The sequence below is a fragment of the Loxodonta africana genome, chromosome 2, assembly GCF_030014295.1.
Source record: "Loxodonta africana isolate mLoxAfr1 chromosome 2, mLoxAfr1.hap2, whole genome shotgun sequence".
In the NCBI taxonomy this organism is placed as follows: Eukaryota; Metazoa; Chordata; class Mammalia; order Proboscidea; family Elephantidae; genus Loxodonta; species Loxodonta africana.
The window spans coordinates 176352339-176366273 of record NC_087343.1 but is presented as its reverse complement, the minus strand read 5'-3'; the positions used below and the strand labels follow the sequence as shown (position 1 = coordinate 176366273).

The following is a 13935-nucleotide window of genomic DNA, read 5'->3' as shown; positions in this document are numbered from 1 at the left end:
TGCAGGCATGGCTGTCCTTCTGAAAGACTGAGAAGCCTTGGGCAAGTCCCTTGTCTGTAAACAGAGGAGACAGGACTAGATGGGGTCCGAATTCCTCTCCCGCTGACTGTTCTGCCCTGCACAGCAAAGCACTCTCTCCCCCACTACACACACTTAAAGGCCTAGCGCACCAGCCACGTGACAGTGAGCTAACGCGGTGCTCGCCTCCCTCCCTCGCGGGTGGAAAGCTTAAGGGTGGGCTTATTATGAATGAATACGGAGCAAAAAACACAGGATTGAGGCTTCAGAGGGAAGTCACTACGGTGACCAAAGCAGAGCGAACGAGTGGCTGACTCCAAAAGCCCTCCAAGGTCTCTTGTCTTTTATTCCAGAACTCTGCCCGGCTTCCAGCACCGCGAGCACTGCGAGTTAAGTGCCTCAAGGTCAAGGGAACAAAGGGAATATGACATCCAAATTGGCTTCGCCTGTTCCCTTCATCCTCAGCATCCACAGACCTAGATGGAGTGGGTTGAGTCCGGAAGGAATTCAGATTTGGATAGAGGCGTCAACTTACACCACGGGGAGCAGCCTCAGAGGGCTCTGGGGTGGGCTGGCAGAGGCCCTGGTGGCGCGACCTCTAATGCAGGGCCACAAAGACAGCCGAGACCCGGCCCGCCTCTGTAGAAGGAGGAAAGCTCCTTATGAATCATTTAGAGTCCTTGAAAAGCTCTTCTGAGACTTGCTTCTATTCTTCACCCAGCACACATACTAGAGCAGAAATCCACGTCTAGGTACCCAAAGGAGAGCAGAAACGGCAGGCTGGAGCCTCTGGGTTCTGGGATGGGGCCTCGCTGTCAGATCCCGCTTGCAGGTCTGTCCATACATCCCCACCTTCCCCCCTCCCCTCCACCCCCCTCCTCACCCCAGTCTGAGATCCTTTTACCCAGGCTCTATTTATTAACTTATTTATGTATTTCTTTGTTGAGGAACTTAAACATTTCTCCTAGGAAATAAATGTTCATTGTGGAAAATTGGGAACTTGGAAAACATACATGGGTAAAAAGGGAAGAAAACCCACTGTGAATTTACCACCTAGACATGACTGTTCATTCCTTCCTTCATTCAGGACTTCTACAAATATTTTTTGAAGGCCTACTATGTTGCCAGGCACATGTGGGAGGTGCAAGGATGAACAATACAGACATCGAAAAGGGCTTTTTTTTTATCTGTACCTATGCGCACAGATCTTCCCAAGAAAACTGTTGTTTTGAAAACAAACACAAGATAGAGTAGGAGTTTGGTATAAAAATGAGTTAAAACACCTTTAACTCAATATTCAGGCGATTTTTGTGTTTGCACATGGATAGGCAACTATTCAGTCAGAGGAACAACTTCGGGGTGAACACTAAAACTTGGGAGGGGGTTGCTCTGAAGTAAATGCTAAGGACAGTGCCTGGCCCCCAGATCCTGGCTCAGAATTTACACTCTGTGAACTGAGCAACCTCCACGCTCTCACCCAGGCCTCCACACCCTTGGAAGGGATAATAAGAATAGTTACTGCTTTGCACACCTGGTCTCATTTAATGTCCCTGTCACAGAAACTATTTGAGATAAAGACAATTATTATCATTCCCATTTTATAGACGAGAGAATTTTTCTGTGACAACCCCTAATGCCAAAGATGAAGAAATTGAAGATTTTTACCAACGTCTGCAGTCTGAAATTGATTAAACATGCAATTGAGATGCAGCGATAATTATTGGTGATTGGAATGCAAGAGTTAGAAACAAAGAAGGATCAGCAGTTGAAAAATATGGCCTTGATGATAGAAATGACTTTGGGGATCGCATGATAGAATTTTGCAAGACCAACGACTTATTCATTGCAAATAGCTTTTTTTCAACAATATAAACGGCAGCTGGATCTTACCAGATGGAATACACAGGAATCAAATTGACTATATTTATGGAAACAGATGATGGAGAAGCTCAATATAATCAGTCAGAAAAAGGTCAGAGGCCAGCTTTGAAACAGGCCATTAAGTGCTCATTCATATGCAAGTTAAACTGGAATCTGAAGAAAATTAAAACAAGTCCACAATAGCCAAAGTACAACTTTGAGTATATCCCATCTGAATTTAGAGACCATTTCAAGAATAGATTTGATGCATAGAACACTAATGACTGAAAACCAGGCAAGTTGTAGGATGACATCAAGGATATCATACAAGAAGAAGGCAAAAGGTTATTAAGAAGACAGAAAGAAAAGACCAAAATGGATGTCAGAAGAGACTCTGAAAATTGCCCTTTAAAAAAAAAAAATTTTTTTTTTTTAGTTAAAGTGAATGGAAGAAATAATGAAGTAAAAGAGCTGAACAGAATATTTCAAAGGGTGGCTCGAGAAGACAAAGTAAAGTATTATAATGAAATTTGTGAAGACTTGGATTTAGAACACCAAAAGGGAAGATCAGGTTTCGCATTTCTCAAGCTGAGAGGACTGAAGAAAAAATTCAAGTCTTGAGTTGCAATGTTGAAGGATTCTATGGGCAAAAAAATGAACAATGCAGGAAGCATCAAAAGAAGATGAAAGGAATGACAAAGTCACTGTACCAAAAAGAATTGGTCGATGTTCAACCATTTCAGGAGAAAGCGTGTGATCGAGAACCTATGGTACTGAAGGAAGAAGTAGAAGCTGCGCTGAAGGCAACGGTGAAAAACAAGCCTCCAGGAATCGACAGAATGCCAATTCATATATTTCAACAAACAGATGCAACGCTGGAAGCGCTCACTTGTCTATGCCAAGAAATTTGGAAGAGAACTACCTAGTCACCTGACTGGAAGAGATCCATATTTATGCCCATTCCAAAGAAAAGAGATCCAACAGAATTCAGAAATTATCAAACGATATCATTAATATCAGACACAAGTAAAATTTTGCTGAAGATAATTCAAAATCAGTTGTAGCAGTACGTGGATGGGAAACTGCAAGAGATTCAAGCTGGATTCAGAAGAGAACATGGCCAAAGTTAGATGGATCACGGCTGAAAGCAGGGAATACCAGAAAGATGTTTACCTGTATTTTATTGACTATGCAAAGGCATTAGACTGTGTGGATGATAAATTATGGATAACATTGAGAAGAATGGGGATTCCAGAACACTTAAATGTGTTCGTATGGAATGTGTACATAGATCAAGAGGTAGTAGTTGGAACAGAACAAGGGGATACTGTGTGGTTTAAAATCAGAAAAGTTATGTGTCAAAGTTGTATCCTTTCACCATACTTATTCAATCTGTATGCTGAGCAAATAATTTGAGAAACTGGACTATAGGAAGAAGAACGGCATCAGGATTGGAAGAAGACTCATTAACAAGCTGTGATATGCAGATGACACAACCCTGCTTGCTGAAAGGAAAGGGGACTTGAAGCACTTACTGATAAGCATTAAAGACTACAGCCTTCAGTATGGATTACACCTCAACAAAAAGAAAACAAAAATCCTCACAACTGGACCAATAAGCAACTTCATGATAAATGGAAAAAATATCGAAGTTGTCAAGGATTTCATTTTACTTGGATCCACAATCAACACTCATGGAAATAGAAGTCAAGAAATCAAAGGACGTATTGCATTGGGCAAATCTGCTGCAAAGACCTTTTTATTTATTTTTGTTTATACTTTATTTTTTATTGTACTTTTTTTAGATGAAGGTTTACAGAGCAGATTAGTTTCTCATTAAACAATTAATACACATACTGTTTTGTGACATTGGTTGCCAACCCCATGACATGTCAACACTCTCCTCTTCTTGACCTTGGGTTCCCCATTACCAGCTTTCCTGTCCCCTCCTGCCTTCTCATCCTTGTGCTGGGCTGGTGTGCCCATTTAGGCCCATTTTGTTTCGTGGGCCTGTCCAATCTTTGGCTGAAGGGTGAACTTCAGGAGTAACTTCAGTTCTGAGTTAAAGGAGTGTCCAGGCCATACTCTCAGGGTTCTCCAGTCTCTCAGGCCAGTAAGCCTGGTCTTTTTTGTGTGCATGTGAGTTAGAATTTTGTTCTACATTTTGCTCCAGCTCTATCTGGGACCTCTGTTGTGATCCCTGTCAGAGCAGTCGGTGGTGGTAGCCGGGAACCATGTAGTTGTGCTGGACTCAGTCTGGTGGAGGCTGTCGTAGTTGTAGTCCATTAGTCCTTTGGACTAATCTTCCCCTTGCGTCTTTGGTTTTCTTCATTCTCCTTTGCTCTAGTCGGGGTGGGACCAGTGGAGTATTTTAGACGGTGGATCACAAACTTTTGAGACCCCAGACTCTACTCACCAAAATAGGATGTAGAACATTTTCTTTATAAATTATGTTATGCCAGTTTAGCTAGATGTCCCCCAAGACCATGGTTTCCAGCTCTCAGCCCAATGATTCAGTTCCTCAGGGAGTTCGAATGTGTCTATGAAGCTTCCATGACCTTGCCTTGGTCAAGTTGCGCTGACTTCCCCAGTATTGTATACTATCTTATCCTTCACCAAAGTTACCATTTATCTGTTGTTAGTGTTTTTCCTTCACCACACCCTAGTAACCATCAAAGGTTGTTTCTTTCTGTATGTAAATCTTTTCATGAGTTTTTATAATAGTGGCAAAAACAAAAACCAAACCTGTTGCCTTCAAGTCAATTCCTACTCATAGCGACCAATAGAACAGAGCAGAACTGCCCTATAGGATTTCCAAGGAGTTCCTGGTTGATTCCAATTGCCAACCTTTGGGTTAGCAGCTGTAGCTCTTAACTACTATGCCACCAGGGTTTCCCAATATTGGCAAAAGACCTCTTTAAAGTGTTAGAAAGCAAAGATGTCACTTTGAGGACTAAGGTGTGCCTGCCCTAGGCTATGGTATTTTCAATCACCTCATATGCATGTGAAAGCTGGACAAAGAAAGACTGAAGAATTGATGCTTCTGAAATATGGTATTGGTGAAGAATATTGAATATACCATGGACTGCCAGAAGAAACTTGTGGGAAATTATACAATGTGGGAACTCAGTGTGGGTCTAGGAGTTTCATAGAATTATATGCCATGTTTAATTCATCAATTATGGTGAATTGTAGACACAGTGAACATGGTGAAAACCCTGGAAGATAGGATTCATGTCTGTTTACTGGAGTAGATAAATATTTGTTGAATGAATGAGTAAAACAATCCTGTACTTGGAAAGATCTGGGTCAGATAGGACCTGCTGCTAGCAACTTGCGTGACTTTTTAGGTTTTTAGTCTGTCTAAGGCTCAGTTTCCCCGTTCCTTAAATGAGGAAGAGGATTTAACTCTCAGGATTGTTAAATGAGTTTATGGGAAAATTTCTGGCATAGACTGAATATTCAGTAAATTCATTTCCTTTTGGTACTGTGAAGTAAGATTCTGAACCTGCTCTGACAGGGACCTCCTACTGGCCTTTTCCCAAGACCCAATGCCTTGAAATAGGCAGAACATATGGTGATATTTGCTTATTGTCATTTTCACTCCTTTCTACTTGTAACTGGAATTCTGGCTTTGCAACTTACCAGGAGTGACCTAGGGCATCCTCTTTGTGCCTTAGTTTCTTTATCTACAAAAAAAAAGATATAGTACCTACTTTCTAGCAGAATCGTAAAGAAAAGTGTTTAGATTAGGGCCTACGTAGAAAAAAAAATCGTAGAAGGTGCTGAGAAAATGTTAGCTGTAACTTCTCCTTAGAATTTTTTTTTTTTTAAACTCCATTTAAGGCTGTCAACTTCTGCTGTCTCCTATACATTCTCAGTGGCTATGGTCTCTTCTGGGAAAAAAAGGCTGACTCAGATGCAATTTGAAGAGAACGTTCAGTAGCTTCTTCCCAACATAACAAACCAAGACACTTAAGTGCTGGTAGAGAAGTATGGGCACCAGGACACTGAAGTGGGAGATCTTTTTACCTGGAGCATAGGAGAGGCGGGGAAAGGAAAAGGCTTAACCAGGGAACCAGGTGCGACCACTTTCCACTGGATTTGGAGAGAACAAGCAGGCTAGCAATGCCTCAGGACTGCTCTCTAGAACATTCATCAGCTTAATCCAGTGTGCATGTTCTCCCTCCTTTTCATTAGCATTTTTCTTTTTTGAAATAAGTAGGTGCTTTGTTCCTAGAAAGTGGAGAGAAGTCAAGGAAAACTCTCCTAATGTGGGGCCAGGAGGTTATGAGGAATGTCTTGTCCATCTTTCTACCTTCAGGACTTGGCACAGTGTCTGGCATTGCAGACGCTCAAAAGTGTTTGTAGAATTATTTTTCAAACTTAGTTGTCCTTTCCAAAGAAGCCTGTCGTGCCCACACGCGGGCGCAAGCAGGTCCGCGCCTAGAAATAACATTTATTCTAAGGACCTCCGCGCAGGGCTTCTTGGGAAGCGGTCCCCCTCCCATACTCTCTTGCTACTCCTCCCCTCCGCTGCCTTTGAAAGAACAAGCTCGCTACGTGATTCCCTCCTTTCTCCCACCTCAGAAAACCGGTTGATAATGGGCAGTAGCATAGGCCAACCGTAAGGCCTTAGTTCTTCCTCCAGCCATTGGAAAGAGGCGATAAGTATACGGCTCAGCTTTTGTGAGTTGCCCCGCCCCCTTTTGAGCCCGCCTCCCCACTCCTCCTCCGGGATTCGACATTTGACAACTCAAGGGGCCAATGAGAAGTTCCTACTCTGTATGGGGGGGCTGGATTGACTAGATGATAGACGTCCCCTACTGGCCATTGCAATGTCACAGGGGCGGGAGCGGTGTAGGATGGAACCAATGGCGCGGTGCCAATAACGAGCATCAGGGAAAGGGCGGGACGAAACTGTTCACGGGAGGGCGGGGAAGGCTTAGGGAACCAAGCAGCGCTGCCGCCGCCGCTGCTGCTGCCTGAGTTGGAGGAGGGAGAAGCCAGAGAGAAAATGGCGGCTGTGGCTGCAGAGGCGGCAGCGACTGCAGCGACTGCAGCGTCCCCCGGGGAGGGGGGCGCCGGCGAGGCCGAGCCGGAGATGGAGCCCATCCCCGGCAGCGAAGCCGGTACTGACCCCCTACCGGTCACCGCCACTGAAGCATCTGTGCCGGATGGCGAGGCCGACGGGCAGCAGTCCGCTCCTCAGGCCGACGAGCCGCCGCTCCCGCCGCCACCGCCGCCGCCAGGGGAGCTCGCCCGCAGCCCGGAGGCGGCGGGTCCAGAGCTGGAGGCTGAGGAGAAGCTGCCAGTCCGGCTTGCGGAGCCGGCGGCTGCCGCGCCTCGGGAAGAGCCCGACCGTCCACCTTCTCCTGCACCGCCGCCGGAGCAGCTCCTGGCTCCGGAGGAGCGCGAGGAGCCGCCGCTGCCCCAGCCCGCAGTCCCGGTGCTCGTGCCGCCGGCGGGCGGAAACTCTGCGGTGTCGCAACTGATTCCTGGCTCGGAGGTGCGGGTCACGCTGGACCACATCATTGAGGACGCGCTCGTCGTGTCGTTCCGCCTCGGGGAGAAGCTCTTCTCTGGTGTCCTTATGGATCTGTCCAAAAGGTACCGCGCCCGTCCCCCCTCACGCCCCCGGGCGCCCCGGCCGGCGCGGTCCCAAGGGAGGGAGCGAGCCGTAGCGGCCCCTTGGTTCCCGGCTCCCGCCTCCTGAGCGCACGGGCCCAGCCGCCTGCACCGCCCTCTGGTCCTGCGCGTGGCGCGCTCTCCGAGTGGGGCAGGAGAGCGAGGCCACGAGAGGGCGATCCCTGCCCCAGGTGGGCTCCTGCGGGGGGCAGGTGTGCCACGGATGGGGTGGGGGGTCGGGTGCTTCACGGGCTGCAGATCTCATCCCCTAGCCCCCCGGCCGACTTTTGCGTCCAGACTCCGGCTCACCCGCACTGCGAAGGGTGGGTTAATGCAAAATGCCAGATAGGTTTTTGCAGTGATCAAGGTGCTGGGCGGGGGCGATTACTTGTGAGGCGCTTTTTTGTTTGCCTTCAAATTAACCTTTAACTTTAGGGGGGATTGGAGAAAAGGGTGTGTGCACTGGGGTTCCCAAAAGGTTACCTGTCACTGCATGTAGGGGGAAGATCATTTATTACAATGAGCCTTGTAATTGTTATTTTTAAAGTTAGAAGTAATTCCTCTTAGGTAACTTTGTTAAATAGGGAAGCACATTTGGCTAATTTTAGTTTTAAGAAAAGTCTAAGGAAGAGATCGATTTTTTTTTTTTTTTACCTTTAATGAGAAGATGATGAGTGGCATAAAGTGTTCAAATGACTTCTAGTGCTACAGATAGATTATAGCTTAAATTTATTAAGAACAAGAAGTTTAAATTTATTAAGAACATCTACAAACCTCTGCCTTGACCAGCCCATTTTCATCATGTTGATTTAAATATTTATGGACACTCCTTTAAACAAGTAAGGATCATCTGTCTTTAAGTCTGGAGTTAACCTTTTTATTCTCTTCTTTTGCAGATATGAAGTGCAGAGACTCCCATTCACGGCTCTCCATTCTGTTTCCTGCAACAGCACACACTCTGATGGTATCTTACCTGCTTGGGAAATGGCTTGTTAGTATGTTTCCCTTTCAACTCCTTGCACTCCCATCAAGACACAAGAATCCTTCTCTCCCATTTGGGGGAAAAAGCCATTTCAAATTTATAGCTAAATATGGTGTGTGAGGGGAAGATGGAAAGCTTTACAGTTACTCTGGACACTGTTTAATATCAAGTTTTGGTTTTTGTGTTTTTTTAAGAATTCTGGCTCAGGACTTTTATACTTTTGTTTTCATAATTAGAAAGCAGAATAAGATCAGTGTGCTTTCTACTGAGGCATTTAATAGTGAGAGACACTCAGTAGTGTGTTTGCTGTTGAATCAAACAGAAGAGAAGGCCAGTGATTGTGTGAGAATCTGGATTTCAAATCTGCAAAAGGAAGGTGCAAAAAGGTAAGTAGTCTTTGCAAATACAATGGATAGCGCTTTCTTGTTTTGAGGCTCTCATTGTGTTGGTGTTTGATTTTTTAAAAAATATTTGATAGAGAATTGCAGTTTTTGAGTTTTGGTCTATTTTGCTAACAGTGTTTCTCATAAACAGCAATTTCTTTTATGGGAAGAGCTTTTCTTACAATGAGCCCTTCATATTTGAATGTTTTGAGTGAAAGGATCCTATCAAAGTATTTTTTTTAAAAGCCATTAAGGGAACTGTATCAACTTTTCATTCAGCAAATGTTCATCGAGCATATCTGTGCGAAAGGCGCCCCCCTAGGTATTCTGAGTATGACATGATGAGTGAGACAAAGCCCCCTGTCATCTAGGAGCTTACTTGGGAGGACAGCAGCTGTGGACCTGGTGAGGTTCCAAAGTGAGGAAATAAAACACGGTGTCTTTAAAATTTCCTAATTTAAAGAATTACTAGTTGGGTCGTACTTTTTCATAATTTGATTTGAAAAAAAGACCTGCCAATAGATTTTGTAATCTGCGGTTGCCTTGATCACACACTTACATGTGGAATTCTGGGGTTAACTTATGACCCAGGAGGTACTCTTGTATAGGCTCTACCAAGATCATGACTCTGTACTCATCAGTTGCTTTAAACATAATTTTATTCTATTTGAATTGACCATGAATTAAATCTTTAGATAAAAATAAAAGCTTTTTGATGAGTGCCTATTATGTGCCAGGTGTTGTACCACATGCTTTAGTGTGTATAACTCTGGTGATAATTTTCATTTATGTCATAGGAAGAAATTGAGGTTCATGTAGCTTGGCAAGTCATTTAGCTTGTTAATAATGGTAAAGCAAAGAGTCAAACACAGGTTGATCTAAACCTGTCCGTTTTTCTACTGTTGTATTAGAAAGTTAGTTGGACTGGTCATTTTTTTTTTTTTTTTTTCCTTTTTAAGCAGTAAGTAAAGAAATGGGTATTTCCTAAATTTAGTGCTTACTTTGATTTCAGTGGCTGTGGGATAATACAGAGTCTCTGGGTGGTGCAAATAGTTAACATGCTTGGCTGCTAACGGAAAGGTTGAAGGTTCAGATTCACCCAGGGACACCCTGGGAGAAAGGCTTATCAGCTATTGCAAACCCTATGCAGCACAGTTCTCTTCTTGATACAGGTGGGGTCACTGTGAATCGGAATTGACAGCAACTGGTTTTTATGGGATGATACAAAAGATACGTATGTTTGAGCCAAGCAGATTCTTTACTCAGTTAACAGCCATACAACCTTCTGCTCCCCATTTCCTTAGCTGTATATTTGGAAAACATAATAGGCTGTAAAATCTTCGTTCTTGCCTGTTCAGTGAGATAGGTAATAAACAATTAACATTTGAGAGACTACTAAGTTCATCAGTGTATGTGTACTTTGAATTCTTCAGTCTTCAAGAGGAAATTAATAAAATTTTAATAATTTCTTCTTTATTTTTTTCTGACATTATACATGGCACAGAAGTGTCTTTTAAAGTGGAAGATAGTTCACTGTGTGGACAAAGTGATCCTAGAGAACAGGATTTAATATATATGTAGATTGACCAATAATTTGCTTTTATAAGCATTTGATTTTTTTGCTTTATTTGCCTTATTTATTTGCCTTATTTTCAGAGTTACTTGAAAAACAGGAGCAGGACACATAACTCAAAACAGCAACAACATACAGAGAAAGAAAAAAGGAAAGAAAAGAAAGTAGTACTAAGTGATTATTAGACCTGGGCGGATTGTCAGGGTACTTGGATATTTGGTTCTAGTTCCAGCCTCTCCAATTAACACTGATTTTGGGCAAATCATTGTGACTCTTTGGGCTCCAGCCTGTCTAATTCTCGTATAAGCCTAGTTTATTTTGGCTTTCGGCAGTTGACTGAAACACATACAAACAAAATTTAGGCCTCACTCTATGTGTAAAGTTAATGGTCTATACCATTCTGATTTGATTGTTAATATCTCCTCGTCTCTTTGTTAAAGGTAGCTTGCTTTGGCAGATAAATGACATGGTTGCCCTAAAAATAAGGGTATTTGAGTATCAAGTTAAAAACTTTATTAAGCATAGTTATTTGAAACTGATTGCCTTGAGATGGGACATTCCTTAGTTTTGTCTAGACTCTATCATTATTGTTTTATACCCAACCCTCTTAGCTAAGTTAAATTACCTGCCACCCATTTGTGCTTATGAGCAATCCTTACACGATTGTCTTTTTATGATCGTTACTATACAGACAGTCTAATACTAGCAGATGAAAATAATGAACCCTACAAGTTCGGTTTGGATTTTCCTATTTCCTTTTCTTTCTTTGGCACAGTGGTTAAGACCTTGGCTGCTAACCAAAAGGTCAGCAGTTCGAATCCACCAGCTGCTCCTTGGAAAACCTATGGGGCAGCTATACTCTATCCTATAGTGTCTCTATGAGTTGGAAATCTGCAAGACTGCAACAGGTTTTGTTCTTTCTTTCTTAACCTTATGCTTTTGTAATTTTGTCGCGGGTATGCTTTTCTTGATTTAACATTATATAATAAGCATTTCTTCAAGCTGCTAAACTGCCTTCATGATTATTTTAGGCAGAATAATAAATCAGTGGCTGTGCCATAAATTTTGTTTAGGTTTTTATTATGGGAATTCAATCTCCATGTATGTATCAGCCAGGGCTTCAGCATTTCTGAGCTTTAAGCCAAACCTATTTCCTCACGTACCCGCCTCCGCTGGATTATTTTGAAGCAAATCCCAGACATATCACTTTATCTATAAATATTTAGTATAACTCTCTAAGAGATGAGGACTTAAAACACACAAGCATACTAATATTATCAGGCCTAAGATAATAGCAAAAATGCCTTTATGTCATCATTCAGTCAGTTTAAAAATGTTACACATTATTTCAGATCTCTCAAAAACATCAACACTATTTTAAATTTTGTTCAAATCAATTCCAAATAAAGTTCATACATTGCAGTTGGTTGATTTTCTTAAACCTCTTTTCATCTATAGTTCTTCTGCCATTACTTTAATTCTCGTGCAATTTATTTTTAAAGAAACCATGAATTTTGTTTTGTAGAATTTTCAACATTCTTGATTTTTTCTAATTACATCCCCTTTGATACATTTCCATGACATTTCAAAATAGTTCTTTTCCTGTAGGAGCTAACTGATGGGGCAACAACACAGTCTTCTCAAGGCCTCTTTTGAAAGCCTCTCTTCCCTTGTTTTGGGTCAGTAGAAATAATTACAGATATCTCTTACGTCCCAGCAAACTCTTAGACCTATCCTTTACCAACATAAAAAAGTGTAACCAGTCAAGATTATCTATGAAGGAAAAAAAGCCTTCAGCCCAAACTTCTGTAAAGGTAGTTCCTCAGCCATCTCAGCTTATACCTGAAGGGGCACTATTTACTGGGACCAACTGTTTTCACCTACATAGAGGGTTTATTTAAATCGTCTGTTTATTGCTAGTCTGCGCAATTGATCCTACCTGTGGAAAGGTATTATGTACATCTTACAAAAATGGTGAAAAAAACAGTTTGAAATCCTGAAAAATCTTTTAAAATTCCAGTTCTCTTGACCTGACTTTAAGAAATCATGAAGTAAATGCTTGTGTTTGAAAATGCTTGTGCATTTTAATTTTGTAGTATACTTATTAAAGATTGTAGCTAGATGTATTTTGGGTTCGATCTTATACAAATATTGACATTTTTATGTTTACGTGGGGTACTATTGCATTAACAAGAATTCAAGTGACTTCTTTAGAAAACCTCAGATTTCAATAAGTTTTTAAAACAATTTATAGCAAATTTACTTGTTTTTTAAAGAAATATAAACCAAGACAATGATTTCTTTTCTTTACAGAGACCATGAAACGTATGGTGCAATAATCCTACTTTTGGTGGGAAAAATATACAGCCATTCTGGTGAAGCAGTGAGTAGTAGTATCAGTAGCTTATACTAAAGTGTCCAGGTTGAGAATTTAGGCCTTCAAGTAGTATGCTTGTTTGTGTTGGGTTGTACTTACTTAAAACTCTTAATTTTTTTTTTTTTTTGTGGGGGGGTGGTCATTCTGATTATATCCCAAGGTGTAGATAAAGGGTTCCCGCTGTGAAATAGCCAAGAGGCAAGTGCCAGTCACTTTCTGCCCCAGACAGTTGTAGGACGCCCACTATTTTATGGCTCTGCTGAATTGAGAGGGAGCGCTTCTACTGCATGTTACACTGACCTGATCTAATTTTTTTTTCTAAATGGAAGTGATGAGTTGTTGGCCATTAAAAACCTAGTTTGAATCTAAGTGTAAAAAATCCGGGAATGTTATGGTATCAAAAATTTATAACTAGATTTTATAAACTAAATTTTTATAAACTAGATGTATTATACACAAACTATGCCAGGCATGTTTTATTGGACTTGGGGTTTCTAATGAAGTTAATTTTCAACCTTTTAGATGTAAAATGAGATCGCACTTGACTGACTACTGTTCGAAAGCAAAGCTCTTGATGAAACCAGGTTTGATCTTCCTAAAATCAGCTTTTCTGTGGGGGATATTAAAGAGTTTGTGTATTATGTGTTCATCTTTCCTGTTGTGATTGAGTAAATTTCATATTGATAAAAAATGAAAGACGTTCTTAGTGGTTAGTTGGTGCCTCTTATGTGCATCGTCATTTCTTGATATTTATCGGACTTGTTCTCCCTAAATTCTTCAATTAGTTCAAGGGCACATGACCAGCAGAACAGAAGCTTGCTCTAGTGGCAGCTCTTGCAAGAATAAGTAGGTGGAGGTGAAGTTATATTCGGGTGGGTTTAACATAGAATATTTTTGCTAAACTCTTTTGGGTAGTGGTCCTCAGAACAAATGTGCATAAAAATTACTTTGGGTGCTTGTTATTGACGTACATTTCTGAGGTCCACTCCACCAGTCTACGTTTAGACAAGGTGGTTCTGATGCAGGTGCTTCTTGGACTGTATATTGGAGATATACTGATTTTTAGGGGGTAATTTTGTCCAAATAGTAGAAAGATACATTTGGCAATCTTGTT

At 41.8% G+C, this 13935-nt stretch overlaps 1 protein-coding gene across 10 annotated transcripts in view; it reads left to right on the top strand.

Annotated features, from left to right (window-relative positions):
- Positions 1-6840: 6840 nt before the first annotated feature.
- Positions 6841-13935, top strand: part of PWWP2A (PWWP domain containing 2A) — a 74495-nt gene continuing 67400 nt past the window's right edge. For 2 of the 10 annotated variants that reach the window (XM_064278966.1, XM_064278965.1), the window contains exons 1-2: positions 7631-12827; positions 13344-13405. Coding sequence is in view for 5 of the 10 variants with exons in the window: in XM_064278955.1 (XP_064135025.1) it covers positions 6896-7488 (593 nt within the window). In the remaining 5 variants the exon portion in view is untranslated. The other 8 variants (XM_064278959.1, XM_010592262.3, XM_064278955.1 and 5 more) reach the window with 7 other exon arrangements.